General features: G+C 35.5%; 2 protein-coding genes and 1 pseudogene across 3 annotated transcripts; all 3 read right to left on the bottom strand.

Annotated features, from left to right (window-relative positions):
- Positions 1 to 7: 7 nt before the first annotated feature.
- LOC114187902 (metacaspase-3-like) lies at positions 8 to 2,157 on the bottom strand. Its single transcript, XM_028076308.1, has 5 exons — positions 1,653 to 2,157; positions 1,205 to 1,541; positions 993 to 1,110; positions 712 to 900; positions 8 to 621 (listed from the first exon to the last, which is right to left on the bottom strand). The coding sequence occupies exons 1-5, from the start codon at positions 2,077 to 2,079 to the stop codon at positions 562 to 564; spliced, it is 1,131 nt and encodes a 376-aa protein (XP_027932109.1). The 5' UTR covers positions 2,080 to 2,157; the 3' UTR covers positions 8 to 561.
- Positions 2,158 to 4,597: 2,440 nt separating this feature from the next.
- LOC114187901 (metacaspase-3-like) lies at positions 4,598 to 7,670 on the bottom strand. 2 transcript variants are annotated; one of them, XM_028076307.1, is made up of 7 exons: positions 7,656 to 7,670; positions 7,432 to 7,467; positions 6,713 to 7,235; positions 6,205 to 6,538; positions 6,006 to 6,123; positions 5,556 to 5,735; positions 4,598 to 4,940 (listed from the first exon to the last, which is right to left on the bottom strand). In XM_028076307.1, exons 3-7 carry the CDS (start codon positions 7,215 to 7,217, stop codon positions 4,881 to 4,883), a joined length of 1,197 nt encoding a protein of 398 aa, XP_027932108.1. In that variant the 5' UTR covers positions 7,218 to 7,235; positions 7,432 to 7,467; positions 7,656 to 7,670; the 3' UTR covers positions 4,598 to 4,880. The 2 variants fall into 2 exon arrangements, with proteins under 2 accessions (XP_027932108.1, XP_027932107.1); XM_028076306.1 differs by lacking the exons at positions 7,432 to 7,467; positions 7,656 to 7,670 and having other exon boundaries at positions 6,713 to 7,425.
- Positions 7,671 to 8,508: 838 nt separating this feature from the next.
- On the bottom strand, positions 8,509 to 13,146 carry LOC114187900 (annotated as a pseudogene).
- Positions 13,147 to 14,393: the final 1,247 nt, after the last annotated feature.

Raw genomic sequence — 14,393 nt, 5'->3', positions numbered from 1 at the left:
GACAATATATCTCAAGACATACATGGCTTTATTTCGCTGTGTCAGACTGGGTTGCATTGCCATTGGTTTTGTGGTCTATTATCAGCATTGCTCATCAAAATGCTGCTGCAACAATAGCCACAACTAACATTTCCTTAATTTAGTAAACAAAACAAAGCATCAAGTAACCACATGAAACGTTTCCATCATAAGCCACAGAGACAGAGACAGAGACAGAGAGAGGTAACATTTTTTTCTTATTTTTATGAGTATGACAGTACTACCATAATGGTTCCCCTGTTTAAAGCCAAACCTCTTAGCAATCAGCATTCCTTTATTTGTCTCTTTCCAACCTGGCATTATTCTTTCCTCCAACAACACTATCCTTGTGTCGAGCATGTTAATATACTAAAGCAGAACAAGCTATAACCTTAATCTGTAACTAAACAAGCCATAATATATAACCTTAATAGTTGGGAGATGTAAAAGTCATTAACAAAAACTTGTCTGTCGATTAAGAAAAAACCTCACGTGTCCCTCTTGGTTTCTTTTTACCCTTTTTTCAGTGCAATACCAGTTGTGTCAAATAACAATTGACTTTGTATAAATATCAAACTTCTCAGAAGACGTGAGTTGAGGCTCCTGCAAACAAAACCCAACAAAAATCAACTTGGCATCAACTACTTAGTGTTTTATGCAAGGAGAAGTGAATGAATGAATTGATATACATACATGAGCATACTGCATGCGACTGTTCATGCCAAGCTGTTGATCGTTTGGGCCAAACGTTTTTTCTTTAGCCCCACGGATTGTGGAGCGAATGGAATTAAGCAAGTTGCCATAAGTCAAATTAGGTTCTTCTTGCATGGCTCGGATGAAACTGAAAGTCAAAGCACCAGCACTTTCCTCACCGCTAAAGGCCTAAAAAGACAGACACAAACTATGTTCTATAAACAGTTCTATTCTAATTTACACACAAACCACTGGAAAGGAAAAAAAGATGCATAACTAACCGATGTATCTGCTGCATTTCCATCATCATCACAAGCTGAAATGCAAACTGCTAACCCTCCTCTCGTGCCTTTGTAAGCTCTAGGATTTCTGTGATCCTCCCATCCATAATAACCTTTTCTGTTTGCTCTCAACAGAAACAAATGATTCAGAACAATATATAAAACATTCTTTGTTAAACGAGGGTGAATAACACATTCGCATGTTAAGTAACCTGTTCATTCTGCACATAAATGGTAAATCAAGAACTGTGCCACTAAAGCAGGTATCAACAAGGGCATGAAGTTTGGCACCACGAGGGAGAGGCCTGACGATTGTGGCGTTGATTTCATCGTCAACTATCTTTCCCTCGTGCTCGTAATCAACGGGGCATATTGCTTCATCATATCCATCAACCTCATCCATGTTCATATCTACTTCCCTCGATCCGTGCCCAGAGAAGTGAAAAAACAACGAGTCCCCTGATCTGCAACCTTCGACCAACCACCTCAATGCCATTCGCATGTTATATTTTGTTGGAATTCTCAGCGGGTTTTTCTCCTCTGGGTCATCTGCACAACGTGGTTTCTCACTCTTATAAACATATTAAAAATCACAACTTTCATTTCTATCTCTAAACTAAAATTAGAACACTTCATATTGCATGGTAGATAAAAGCATACCTGTGAGGATGCGAATGGAATCGGTAGGGAAATCCAAGTTGTTAACGAGAAAGTATTTCATGCTCTGAGCGTCATTGACAGAACCTTTGAGACTGTTACTCAGATTGCCATAGCTAATACCAACTAACACAGCCCTTTTGTTGCCAAAGGAAGAAGAAGGGGTCAACGGAGGAGGTGGTGGTGGAGCCATCAGTTGCAAAGGCTGAGGATAATAGAATTGGTTGTATGACCTACGTGCATAACCAGGACGAGGAGGGTAACTAGGTGCATTATTGATATTGTTGTTGGCAAAATGATAATTTTGTGGAAGTGCATTCCGAGCTTGGGCTTGGCATGCATAACACATAATGGACATGCTATAGGCAGCTTCCATTGGCACCACAATTGGTCTTCCACACTGCATGCATCGTACTCTTAGGCTCGCCATCTGTTTGTTGAATTGAACCTTCCAACCCTGGATTCACTTCTCAACCAACATCAACTTTATAATAACAATTTAGAAATTGAATGAATGAAGGAATGATTTTGACGTGAGATGGTGCATAGTTTTGGGAGGAGGTGACGATGTGTGTGGAGTTGGGAATCACATTCTATTTGCCTTTTTCTGATATGGGACGGAGAATCTATTTATCAATAACCCACTTTTAATTAAAATAAAATATAGGATCTATACGATTGTTTCAGAGAATGAAAATGAATTCATCTCCTACGCTCACTTCTTCATCATGATCTTTGATGATGTATGGAACTTTATGGCATTTGAAAAAAGATGTACTAGTGGTGGTGATCCAATGGATGCTTTCCATGTTGTTCTTTGGAATCTGAACATGTTCTGTAAAAAATTAATTTAAAATTTCAAAGGTTAAGAGCTTATAGTTGATTGATTTGTCATTAGTTTCGTCCGCAAATTCAATTTAGTTTAGGTTATAGTCAAAACAATTATTCTGATAGATAGTGTTCAAATAAATCCATTTTAATAAATAAAGTAATGTTAAAAGAATATCCCAAACGTCATAAGTTTTTCTTTTCATCTTTCGCATCAATCAAATTATAATATAGAATTGAACTATAAATTTTACTTTATAAATTAATTATATGAGATCGAATAAAATTTAATTATCAAAAGTTATTCATAACTAATAACTCTTGTCAAATTCGTTTGCTCTTGTGTCTAAATCTTTAGATTTTTCTTCTTCAAGTAGAAGAACAGAATATCAGCCGTCAAAACAGGTAATTCGGTCCGATTCGGCTCGATCCACCACGGGTTGATGATTTAGTGAATCAATCCAACCCGGTTCATTTTTTAGCGAGCCAAAAAAATTCGAACCCGGCCCGACCCACCACGGATTGGTGGGTTAAACGGATTGGCTCACGAGTTCACTTAATTAAAAAAAATATTATTATTTTTTAGTCAAAACTAAATTGTAATTTTAATTAAAATCTAAATAAACTTTAATACAATCCAAATACAAACCAAAATAAAAAAAAAATACAAATTATTTATGTGTTGGATAAAATAAAGCCCAACTTATTAAAAGAAAATAAAAACATTTATATGACCCTTTTATTTGCGAGTTGGTGAGCCAACCCGACTCACCACGGGTTCAATCCGGATGAACCGGGTTCTACATGAGCCGAGTCAAAAATCAACCCATATTAAAATTTGTAAAAAAATTTTAACTTAACCCAGTTCGAACCCGTGATGGGGGGTTGGCTCGTAAATTCCAACACATTTTGACAGCTCGTGGATGAGAAATGATTTTGATGAGGGACATGGTGTAGATAGAGTGGAAGGTAGAAGTTTTGCCTCGGCATATGTTTTATCCATTATCTTATTCTCATTGCATTATCAAGAATTAGATTCTTTAAAGTGTTCAAACTGCATCCACTTTTTATATTATTTTATAAATAATGTTTAGTTTATAAATATTATTTCCTTAATATTTAATAAATAATGAAAATTTTATTTAAAGTTCATTAAGAAATTTAATTTGTTTCGTTCCTACTATTATTTTATATTATATTGAGTCTTTCTAGTTGAATTTATTTTCTAATCTTTTAATTAACATATGTTAATTGAGAAATAATTTTATCGGAAACAATAAAATCTTTTAATTATCATTGACTGAAAAAATGACCATGTTAATGTTGATAGAGAAAATCATTATAATTATTAAGGTTGGGCGAGAAATAACATTAATCTACGTATCATTGATAATAATTCCAAATGACATCAATTGAAAGGAACATATATTGATATTAACGTAAAAGAAGTTGTGATTATATTGATAAAACATTACTGATAATGACAACAACATCCAGTTAATATCAGCTTAGATGACCTGTACTGATAAAACAAATAATGACATCATTAATAATGCAAAATTAACCATGATCAAATCTAATCTAAAAAAAAAACTTTCACCAACATTAATGAAAAAAAAAATAATGTTAAGTTAATTTTGTTTTAACTTTGGTCAAACCGATGACATCATAATTGAATTTGAGTCACAGTATTTTAATTGAGATTGAGCTAAAAAGAGTTTTTCTTAGATAACTTACAAAATTCTTTAATTTTAAATAATCAAATTAATTTTATAATTTTTTTAAAATTATATATATACAAATTTTATTTAAGATTCTTTATTTAAAAATAACTTTTTAATAGCATTTTAAATAATGATTTTTTAAACTTTTTACAATCCTGTGATTGGCATCCAAGTTTACGGTGAGTTGCAAGCTTGGTTTTGAGGGAAGGAGGGTGTAATTATATTCATTGCTTCTTAATGTTCTTTACATGGTTACCAGTGTATGTCTACAAAACAAACATAAATAAGAGAACATAGACACTAAGAATATTTAAAATATTCAATCAAACATACAACAGTGATTTATATTGCTCAATAAATTTAGATCCACAAAAAAAGTGTAAAAAGGTATTTATTAACAATACTTGAGTGAGAAATCAAAATCTTGAAAACTTGATTATATTATTTCTTTTACAAGTAAAGCTCTGTTATTAGAGGTCACTATTACACCTTTTAGGTATAAATTGATAGAGTGAAACAAACCTAAAGTCAGTACAGATTTTATTGTATCAGAAGAATCATATTTCACCATGAATGATATCTTCTGTCATGAGACAGCTATGATGAATAGCCATTAATATCATGTTCTGACCTTACCAACCAATTAACCAATGAGAGAATTGTCTTCAATCATAAGTGCTCACAAAGTAAATGGTGTTCTATCAATATCAAAATTTACAGATGATGATAAGATAGGATCCTGCAATGCACCAAACAAAAGAATCCAATTCCATGTTAAATTTCATTCAGAAACTGTCAACTATGATCTGTAACAATTTTGGATGAGTTGAAAACACAAGAAACGTTTATATAAAGACTTAATTTTAAGTCCCTCAAGGAGTTTTTGTTTTAATATTCAAAGAACATTTTAGATACCAAATACATGATACAATAATTTTGTTTTAAGTTCTTGAGACTATCATACATTATACATTCAAAACAAATTGATCATACATCTTATTTAAGTCTAAATTATTGATGCTGCTTCAAGTAGATAGCATTCAACTCTTTCATATATCATAGAAGATGTAATTTTGAGCATAAAACAAATCATACTTCATACTGGTATATGTCCTGATGTAATGTGCAGACAACAATGCTCGGATGAAAGAAAACCAGATACTAGATTTCTAGAATGGTTTGAGTTTATGTTATACATTGCAAGGATAAAATCTACTAAAACATGATTTTTGAGGATTATGTCTGGCATTTCACTCTCTTAGGGACAAAAAAACTTGCATTTATGTGAGGTAAACAAAATCTTGGATTGTTAAAACTTAAAAAGCAATGGCAACTAATGAAGATGGAACCGTACCTGGTCTATTTTCCGATGAAACATTCGTCTCAGGACTCTGTTAGAGAATCTGCTTTGGTGGATCTGTCCAAGTTCCCCATGTATCTTTTTCAGTAAACTGCCATATGTTATTTGAGGATGAGCTCTGATTATTTTTGAGAAAAAATAGGTCATAATACCGTTATACTTGTCTTCAAAAGCCTGCATGCAAATGTAGGTGACGATTCAGAATTCAAGATGTAAACCTAGTTTTTCTTTTTATCGGTCAATATTAGTTGTTAGTTTTTGTTAATAAGAGGAGTTAAACACACAACCTCTCCAACTCTCCCTTTTAAACTCATCAAACTAACTTTATGTCTGGACATTGTTAGCAGGAGATCGAACCCACGACCTTTCCCTTCCATCTAGATTAATTTATAGCATTGCATCTCACCAAAGGGTCATATGAAAACACAAAACAAAGATTCTTACTGCGGTATCAGCAGCCACCTGACCATCTTCACAAGCACTGAGGCAAATCGCAACTCCACCACTTGTTTGTTTCTCTTTACTATGGGGTGATCTGTTTTCATTACATTTCCAAATGTCTCTGCAAGCATGCAAAAGAGACCAAATTGGAATAGAAACATAAAATTAAACGAAAGAAAGCATTGGATATGAATGCATTTACTTTTCTTTTTTCCACATGTACACAAGATCAAGTGTTGTTCCACTATGACAAGCATCAATAATAGCATGAAGTTTTACACCTTCCTTGAGTGGTCGAACAATGATAGAATTGATTTCATTGTCAGTGATCATTCCCTCTCTCAGAAAATCAACAGGACAAATAGTCTCATCAAGCCCATCAGTTTCATCTCCTTTCTGTTGTTCTGGTTGTTGCAGACCATGTCCGGAGAAGTAGAACACCAATGACCCCTCTGACTTGCAATCACTCACTAGCCACATTAAGGAATCCAGAATGTTCTTTTTTGTTGGAATTAAATTCGGGTCGTTCTTTTCTTCTGAAATTTACAAGTTCTGGAAAGTTCAAGATCATGTGAAAGTAGATATGGCTGAGATATTACTTGAATTTTGTATGCATTCAAGCAAAAAGGAAGCATAAAAAAAGTAAAATTGAAATGGATGTGGATCATATAAAACTCACATACTAATCAGAAAAGGACCAAAGGAGATACCTGAGAGGACACGTATGCATTCATTTGGGAATTTAAATATATCCAGCAATAGACTTTTCATGTTGTTGACATCGTTAATGGTTCCTCGGAGCTTGAATGTCCTTTTCCCGTATGTAACTCCGCATATAACTGCACGTTTGTGACATGGCGTGGAGAAGGACAAGGAAACACTAGGTGAAGGAGATAATCTTCTGGGTAAAGTTCCATTTGTGTTACTGTTATAACTATTTGGTTGATGATCATGTTTGAAAGATCCAAGGTCTTTGGTTGATTGCTCAGAAACCGAAGAAGGTGAATTGCTTACTCTTTCACAATTGTAGCAGCGGTATGCAACTGGAATTTTAGCTAATGTAAACTCGCGTCTGCAACCACTGCAGCTAAATGTGTGTTCCGCAACACGCTTTGAACTATTAATCCTTGTGGAAACAAGGCAACGAGTTGTAGTAATGTTTGAAGGAAAAGGAACACCCTTTCTCCTTGCTCTGGTTTTATTTCTGCCATCCATGGTTTGAAAACTTGTTTTCTTCACCAACCATGCAACCAATAAGAACGATATATACACACACACACAAAAGACAGCAAAGTTTTGACCTTTGTTCATGCTTTTCCCTTGTTTTTATAATTAGCTAGTAATCTTAGCATCAACATTACATACTTTATAATTGATAAAAAATAAGCTAAAGAGGAATCCATTCCCACTGTCTGTTGAAAACACTGACCTTTTTTCACGGTTCTGAGTTGAAGATGAGACAACTCTGTTGCCAAAACACAAGTTGAATACGAGATAATATCAATAACGTAAAAGAAGAAAGACAGCAAAATTAGTATTTTAGATGAAATTATCATAGAAAAAATATAACTCTACGGCACATCTCTTTGTGCGTGCTTTATCCATTATTCTCGGCACACATCATCAAGAACCAGATTCTGATAATTTCTTTACCTGCCCAACTACGTCCCCTTTCCATATTCTTTTTCTACCTGCATATGGTTTAGGTGCGCACAAGATTTCTCATGAGAAAAATCTCTCTTTATACATATTTGGACGCACAATTTAACACCACAAATTAGAAAAAGTGAAGAACATGAATCTACGATATTTGATACCTCATACCCACATTTACATTATAGTTTCAAAAGTATTTCAATGAATCAAAATAAATTATAAATTCTCGACAATTTTTGAAAAAAATTGTCTTCACACACGTTTTCTCTATCACCCAAACAAGAGTAAATTCATTTGATACATCCAACCAAATTACTAGTCGTTTAATACTTCAATTATCAGCTCCCGCTTTCACTCGACGCCGTGCATGTCGTGCAAAAGTTAAACAATTGATTCATTAACAGCAATGAATTTAACATTACACTATTATTTATGCCATTTGTTATATACATAGAAAAACTGATCGGAAAAAAGACATTTCACTAAAAGTAATACTAATAAAAAATAGCTGCCGACATACGAATAGATATTTCACATCAATGATCAGGTGATCTAACAAAAAGCATCACTTAAATAAATATTATACATTTTTTGCATCATTTAATTGTAATTATTTTCATGAGGTGCAGTAGATTATAACTTCTTTTATAATCATCTTTCGGGCACGAAAGATTTATCCATTTTTTGGTGACTAATTTTCTAAGAACTCTGATTCAGCTTTTACTTTTAGTAAGATCGCCTTTTTCAATCACAATTTCTCTTTCAAAATTCGAACAGGAATTTTTGCTTAAAAGAATTAAACTCAATCCTACTAAAACCAAGATAATTGTACTAATTTCACCTTTTAAACTAAGATAAAAAAAATATATTGATTTGGTGTAATTTAGGAATACAATCTCTAGTTATGTAGGAAATTCAAAATTTAAAGACATGCACTATTGCAGCAGCGGTGTGCATTAGAGAAAACAAACAGGACAATGTACGACAATACAACATACGTGAAGAATAAAAACCACAATACAATAAATTAAGTATTCCATCCCAAATGCTGTCTTCTAGTTCATCATCACCTCCTTCTGCTGTCTCTCGAAGATCATTCAGCACCAAAAGTTAGAAGCTCTATTTGAAGTCGACACGAATTATGATACAAGGTTTTGCCTGTCACTACAGGTGTGACAAGTACAACGACAACGAGAGTAAATACGTTATAGATTCATTCTGAAAAGAATAAAGTATATTTAAGTCCCTTCCCCCTCTCCCCCTCTAATAACTGCAATTTCTATGGTTTGGTCTGTTCAATGAGATTTTTATGTTATTAGTTTTTGAGTAACTATAGAACCAAATTAGCAAGTTTAAAATACTAAAATAGTGCTCTCACCTCAGAATTAAGTGACTACAGTATCTCTCGGTTAGACGATCCTAATTAAGAGATAGGATAGGATGACGGAAACAATTCTAATCAAACTATTAATCTACAGAGAAACAGAAATTACCAGTCTATCGACAGCCAGCATTTGGTGATTCACAGTCCAACACCAGAGATTTTTGCTTTACAAGCTGGACACATGAATCCAACAGAATCTGGTTGTATTTCAGAATTGACGGAGTCATGGTTAAACTCTATTCCACACCATACACACACAGTTGTAAGCTGATCTCTGTCACCAATATTTAGCATACCCTCCTGTGATTCAAACTGAACTGAGGACGAATATGTCTCTTCCATCACTGTGTTATTGGCCAATTCAGCTGATACAGCAGGCAGAGAAGGAGAATCCTGAATCCTTGCAAAATCATAATCAACACTATCTATTTCATCAAACCTCAATTCCTGGAGACCCTTCACGTTATCATGTTCATTGTCAAGACTGCAAAACTGTTTTCCTCCCTGTCAATGAGCAACAACAACAATTTTTCAAGGTTAAAGTTCAGCACTACCTACCAGTTGAGACTTATCATGGCTGGGTAGTAGCTAATTGCTCATAAGAGATTTACAGTTAATCGTTCTAGATTATAATAATCACCACAACTAGCTTTTAGCATGAGTTCAACCGAAGAAAGAAAAAACATTGAGAAATGTACAGTGCACAGGCACATGGTCATCAGCTAGCAATTTCAACTTCCTCAAATTTCAGCACAAGACATGGCAGGCTAAGGCAGGGCAAATATTGTTAATCTGTGGACTAAAGGCAGGTTACACCTGCGATTCCTTCATCTCTCCCAAAAACAAACTAATTCAAATAAACAGATTTGTATTTTCCTCCATGTAAAATACATGGAAGGCCAGAATAATAAGAATAAGAAATTAAAACTACATAACATTGAAAGTCAGCATTGGGTTCAGAAAGAATGGACCTGTTATTCAATCAACAATTAATAAAAAAGTGAAAGAATGCTTCTATAAATCATGTTATCCTTAGAGGGAAATACAAATGCTGAGAGCAAATGACTGACTATTTGCTTAGTGTAGCAATATAGCAGGTTAAAGTGAAATGGTTACGGATGGAAAAAAAATATATACTGCTAGTGTTGCATAGAAGAGCATTAACAATTGTGCAATGATCACTATGGAACAATAATTGACCAGACGACAAAACTGGTTCTTAAAACCACGTGTTGTTGAAAAATTAGAAATTTGTGCCAAGGGCATTGTAAATAATAAAAAATTACAGCAATGGTTCAATACAAAGTAAAACCAGAATACATTCAGAGACGCAAATGAGGATAAGCACAGTAGTCCACATGCCATGTCATGCATTTGCATGCACATACAGGTGACCTCATACCAATCACTTTCTAAGAGGAGCTTGGTATAATATATGTAGGACTATTCTCCTCAATTTTTCAACATATATGGAATCCTTAAAATAAAGGCATCCGTAGTTATTCCTTATACCTTATCAGAGCTGAATGCAGGCAAACAATCCATAAGTTGTTCTGTGGATATAGTGGAGTTAAAAGCCCTAGAATGTACCACATTTTCTTCAGAAGCTACCATTACCATCTCTTGGACATTAGTGCTAACGGTAACAGGTACATCCTTCAAGCAATTTAAACCAAATTCCAACTCACTCTTGTTACTAATGCCTTCATCAGGTTTAAACTGAACCTTAGCATTAGAAGATTCAGAATTTTCACCCTTTTCAGATTCTGGTATCATGTTAAGTTCAGATAAAGGAAGTATACGAACTTCAGAAACACCATCCAAATCAATCCCAGATTGATCCAGTTCCTCAATAGTCAATTCCACGTCATCTTTTACTTCAGAAGCCTCGGATGCTTTAACATCTTGCTTATTTACAGATAAAAAACCCATGTTATCAAGAAAAGTAACCATTTTTACATCTATCACATGGTTATCATCAACTTCCTCTACCTTTCCATCCATTCCATGATGATCCACATTTTTTTTAGTCAAGCTATCTTCCATCTGCTTTTCACTGATTGGAGACTCAGAGTTTCCATCTTGGTCCAAATAACCAACAGCAATATCCGAAGCAGGAATCCCATTCAGTTTAGCTAAATGATGGGGTTCCGTGACACAACCCTCCATAATAGAGTTTTGAGCAATTTCAATGAGGGCATCCATCTTAGATATCCTTAGAGGCACGTCCTCCCTGACTGGAGACTTGTCATCTGTCCTCAGGACATTTATCTGACCTGGTGAATCTTCTACTCTCCTCACATAATTCCTAACATGAATCCCCACGTGACCATTGTAGCGACGCCTTTCTAGAAACACCTTATGGCAGAACTGGCACTCAAACTTCCCATCTTTAATTATAACTCCATCTCCAACAGACGAACCAAGCCGGTACCGCCTTGTCGTCCTCTGGTGAACTGACAACAGGTGCTGCAAGTACGAATCCTTCTCGTCAAAACTCATGTTGCACTTGCGACATTCAAACAGATCTTGAATCTGCACATCTGCAAGATTTTCAATTCCCAACAACGCAACCTCCTTGACTCGTTCATGAGCACCCGCAAACAATCCAGGCACCTCCGTGTTCACGGCAACAATCTGTCTATGATCTTGACGTTCAGGAGTGACACCAGCAGACTACAGCACAAACACACAGCCCATAAATCTCACAATAACATTTAACAAACAGATTCGCCTCCTCTAATGTGAGGATGAGCGCTTCAGAGGATAAAGTGCAATAATAATAATCTTTAATGATAAAATCAACTGTTAAGATTGCAACTAAGGTTTTTAATAGCACGTATACAGTTTCATCACAATACTTAATCACTGATTCTCTAGTCAATTGTAAGTGCACTTTGTACTCTATAAATGCTCCAAGAGCCAAACCCTTAACAAAATCAACCACAACAACAAAATGTGTACTTACATTTTCAGCAGGCACTGTCTGTTCCTGCACTACATTTTCACTCCTGCGACTGCTTTGCGATTGCGCATCACCATTACCCAGAAGAGACTGTAAATACGAAGAAACCTCTTTGCAAGACACAAAGTGCTGTCCACTAGGGCTGCACGGCGGAATACCAATTATAGGATAAGCACTAAGGAACAGTAGAGTTACAACGAAAAAGAAAGTTACCAAGTGATGAAGGAAGAAGAAACAAAACCTAATGTATCTGCGGCAATAGATCCACGCACGACCGTCCTTCCTCTTCAAACCGAGAAGAATCTTCCAACTGAGCGGCAACACATCGCCGAAGTCCGCGGCATCAACAATCCTGCGCTTCTTCCTACGGCTCCCCCACTGACCAGGCAAATCCCTCAAAAACCCTAACAGCTCCTCTTCTTTGCTCAAACCCTCTGTGCGCCTCTTGAGCTCATCGGCGAAGGGGTCTTGGGAGGTGGCCAACTGCGAGAGATCAACGGCGACGCCGTTTCGGTTAAGAATGTCGATTCCGCGGTAGCAGTCTTCCAGGTGGAGTTTGAGCTTGGGCTTGCGGCCTCGCTTGCGCTTGACGTTAGGTTGGGGAAGGGAAGGGGAAGCGAGGTGGACCTGGTCGAACTTGGGGTCCTCTCGGATGAGTTGTTTGAGGTAGTCGATGATGAGGCGGTTTTCAGCGTTCTCGGGGTCGTGAGCGGGGAGGGGAGGGAGTTTGGGGGCGGGCAGTAGGCCGGCGAGGCGGCGGCGACGGCCCGTCGGGGAAGACTGGGGGCGGGAGTAGGTCTGGCGGCGGGAGCCGGCGCTCTCGTTGAAGAGCGCGGGGTCGATCTTGGGTGTGACGAGGTCATTGGTGGCGCGAAGGTCGAAGGCGCAGAGAGAGGAGAGAGAAAGGGCGAGAAGCTCTGAGTGAGAGAGAGTGGTGGAGTCTATGCACGCAAGTGACTCCACTTTCAACTCTGCGGCTTTCATTGGTGAAGGATGAAGTTGAGTTTAAGCTTCCATGATTTCAAAATAGTGTAACATCACCCTCCCACATCGCTCCTTCCTTTTTCTTCTCCTTTTCTTTCGCCATCTTCATTTTTTCACACTTCTTTCATGACTTTAATGGATTGCTGTTTTTTCATTATCAGAACTGTTTTTATTTTTTTTTTCTTGAACTGAAGAATAACTTTTGGATTATACATAGGAGGTATACAATTTGAAAACCAGAAATAATTTTCACCAATTTGAAGGAATTAAAAAAAAAATATCTCTGACTTAGACAATCGAAAAATTAGTTTTAATTTCTGAATTGTATAATTTAAAAATAATTTTTAACTTTCATATTATACGATCTACAAATTAGAAACTTCTTCAATATCATTATCCATATATCAAACTTCAGCAAAGAAGCTGCCCTCTTAAAAGTCAAAAATCTTGGAAATTTCTTCCTACACCTTCAAAATTTTATTTCTGCAATTCCAAAATTTTTTTTAAATCTAAAAATATATTTTTACCATTTTAAAAAAAATACATATATCACACCGTTAAATTTACTTTCGAATATCAACTTCCAACAAAAATATTTATGAAAACCAAAAATTGATATATGGTGAAAATTTTGCACTTATAAATACCAAAAAAATATATAACGAATATAAATCAAATAATTAAAAAATACTTATAAAATAAATAAAATTTAAACATATTTTAAATTTAAATAATAAAACTATAAATTAAAAAAAAAGACAAAATATATATATTACAAATCTCAACTTCCATTAATATATATTACAATCTAGTGTCCGACCGCATAGGCCTGCAGCATGCATAAAATGAAATAAAAACTTGCACTTGTGTATATTAATTATTTTTTTTATAAACTCTTGCATTAACATTCCAAGTTCTTATATAACTGGAAAATACAAGTATTATGTATTTTTTAATGTGCTAAAATTTAAAGAATACATTGTGTATGTCATAGTATGAATATGATGAAAATGTTGAATCATCAATTCATCATATAATTCTCCCAAAGTCTTTACTTAATTTTGTAAACTTCTTAAAGTTTCCTAATTTTTAAACATTGAAAATTTATCATAAAAAAAAAAAAAACGAACCAGCCTGCGAGCCCGTGGCCCAAGAAATATGCGGGGTGGGCCAGTGTTTGCAACCCGCATAAAGTATGCGGGATGGGACAGGCCAACCCGTGTTGTGCGGGGCTTCTGCGAACCGGACCTAAACGGGTCGGACCGACCCGCATTGCCACCCCTGGTATCTTTTACCGGAAGTCGACATCTATAAACAATTTTGGAAATGTGATCTACATGGCTTCTTCAAATAGTCGAAGGATATTTTTGAGATTTTAGAAATGTTTGAAAGTGCAGAAAAA

Source organism: Vigna unguiculata, chromosome 6, assembly GCF_004118075.2.
Source record: "Vigna unguiculata cultivar IT97K-499-35 chromosome 6, ASM411807v1, whole genome shotgun sequence".
Classification (NCBI taxonomy): domain Eukaryota; kingdom Viridiplantae; phylum Streptophyta; class Magnoliopsida; order Fabales; family Fabaceae; genus Vigna; species Vigna unguiculata.
The sequence above is the reverse complement of the archived record's forward strand: the minus strand, read 5'-3'. Positions and strand labels throughout refer to the sequence as shown.

Bases quoted from the DNA above. Each gene is read 5' to 3' on its own strand.
- LOC114187901 (XM_028076306.1), bottom strand. From the start codon at position 7,313: ATGAACAAAGGTCAAAACTTTGCTGTCTTTTGTGTGTGTGTGTATATA. The intron at 5,736-6,005 runs GTAAGAATCTTT...ATTTGCATGCAG, and splicing joins AGGTGGCTGCTGATACCGCA to GCTTTTGAAGACAAGTATAA. The intron at 4,941-5,555 runs GTACGGTTCCAT...GGTGCATTGCAG, and splicing joins TTCATCGGAAAATAGACCAG to GATCCTATCTTATCATCATC.
- LOC114187902 (XM_028076308.1), bottom strand. From the start codon at position 2,079: ATGGCGAGCCTAAGAGTACGATGCATGCAGTGTGGAAGACCAATTGTG. The intron at 1,111-1,204 runs GTTACTTAACAT...GAGAGCAAACAG, and splicing joins TTTATGTGCAGAATGAACAG to AAAAGGTTATTATGGATGGG. The intron at 622-711 runs GTATGTATATCA...TTTTGTTTGCAG, and splicing joins GTCGCATGCAGTATGCTCAT to GAGCCTCAACTCACGTCTTC.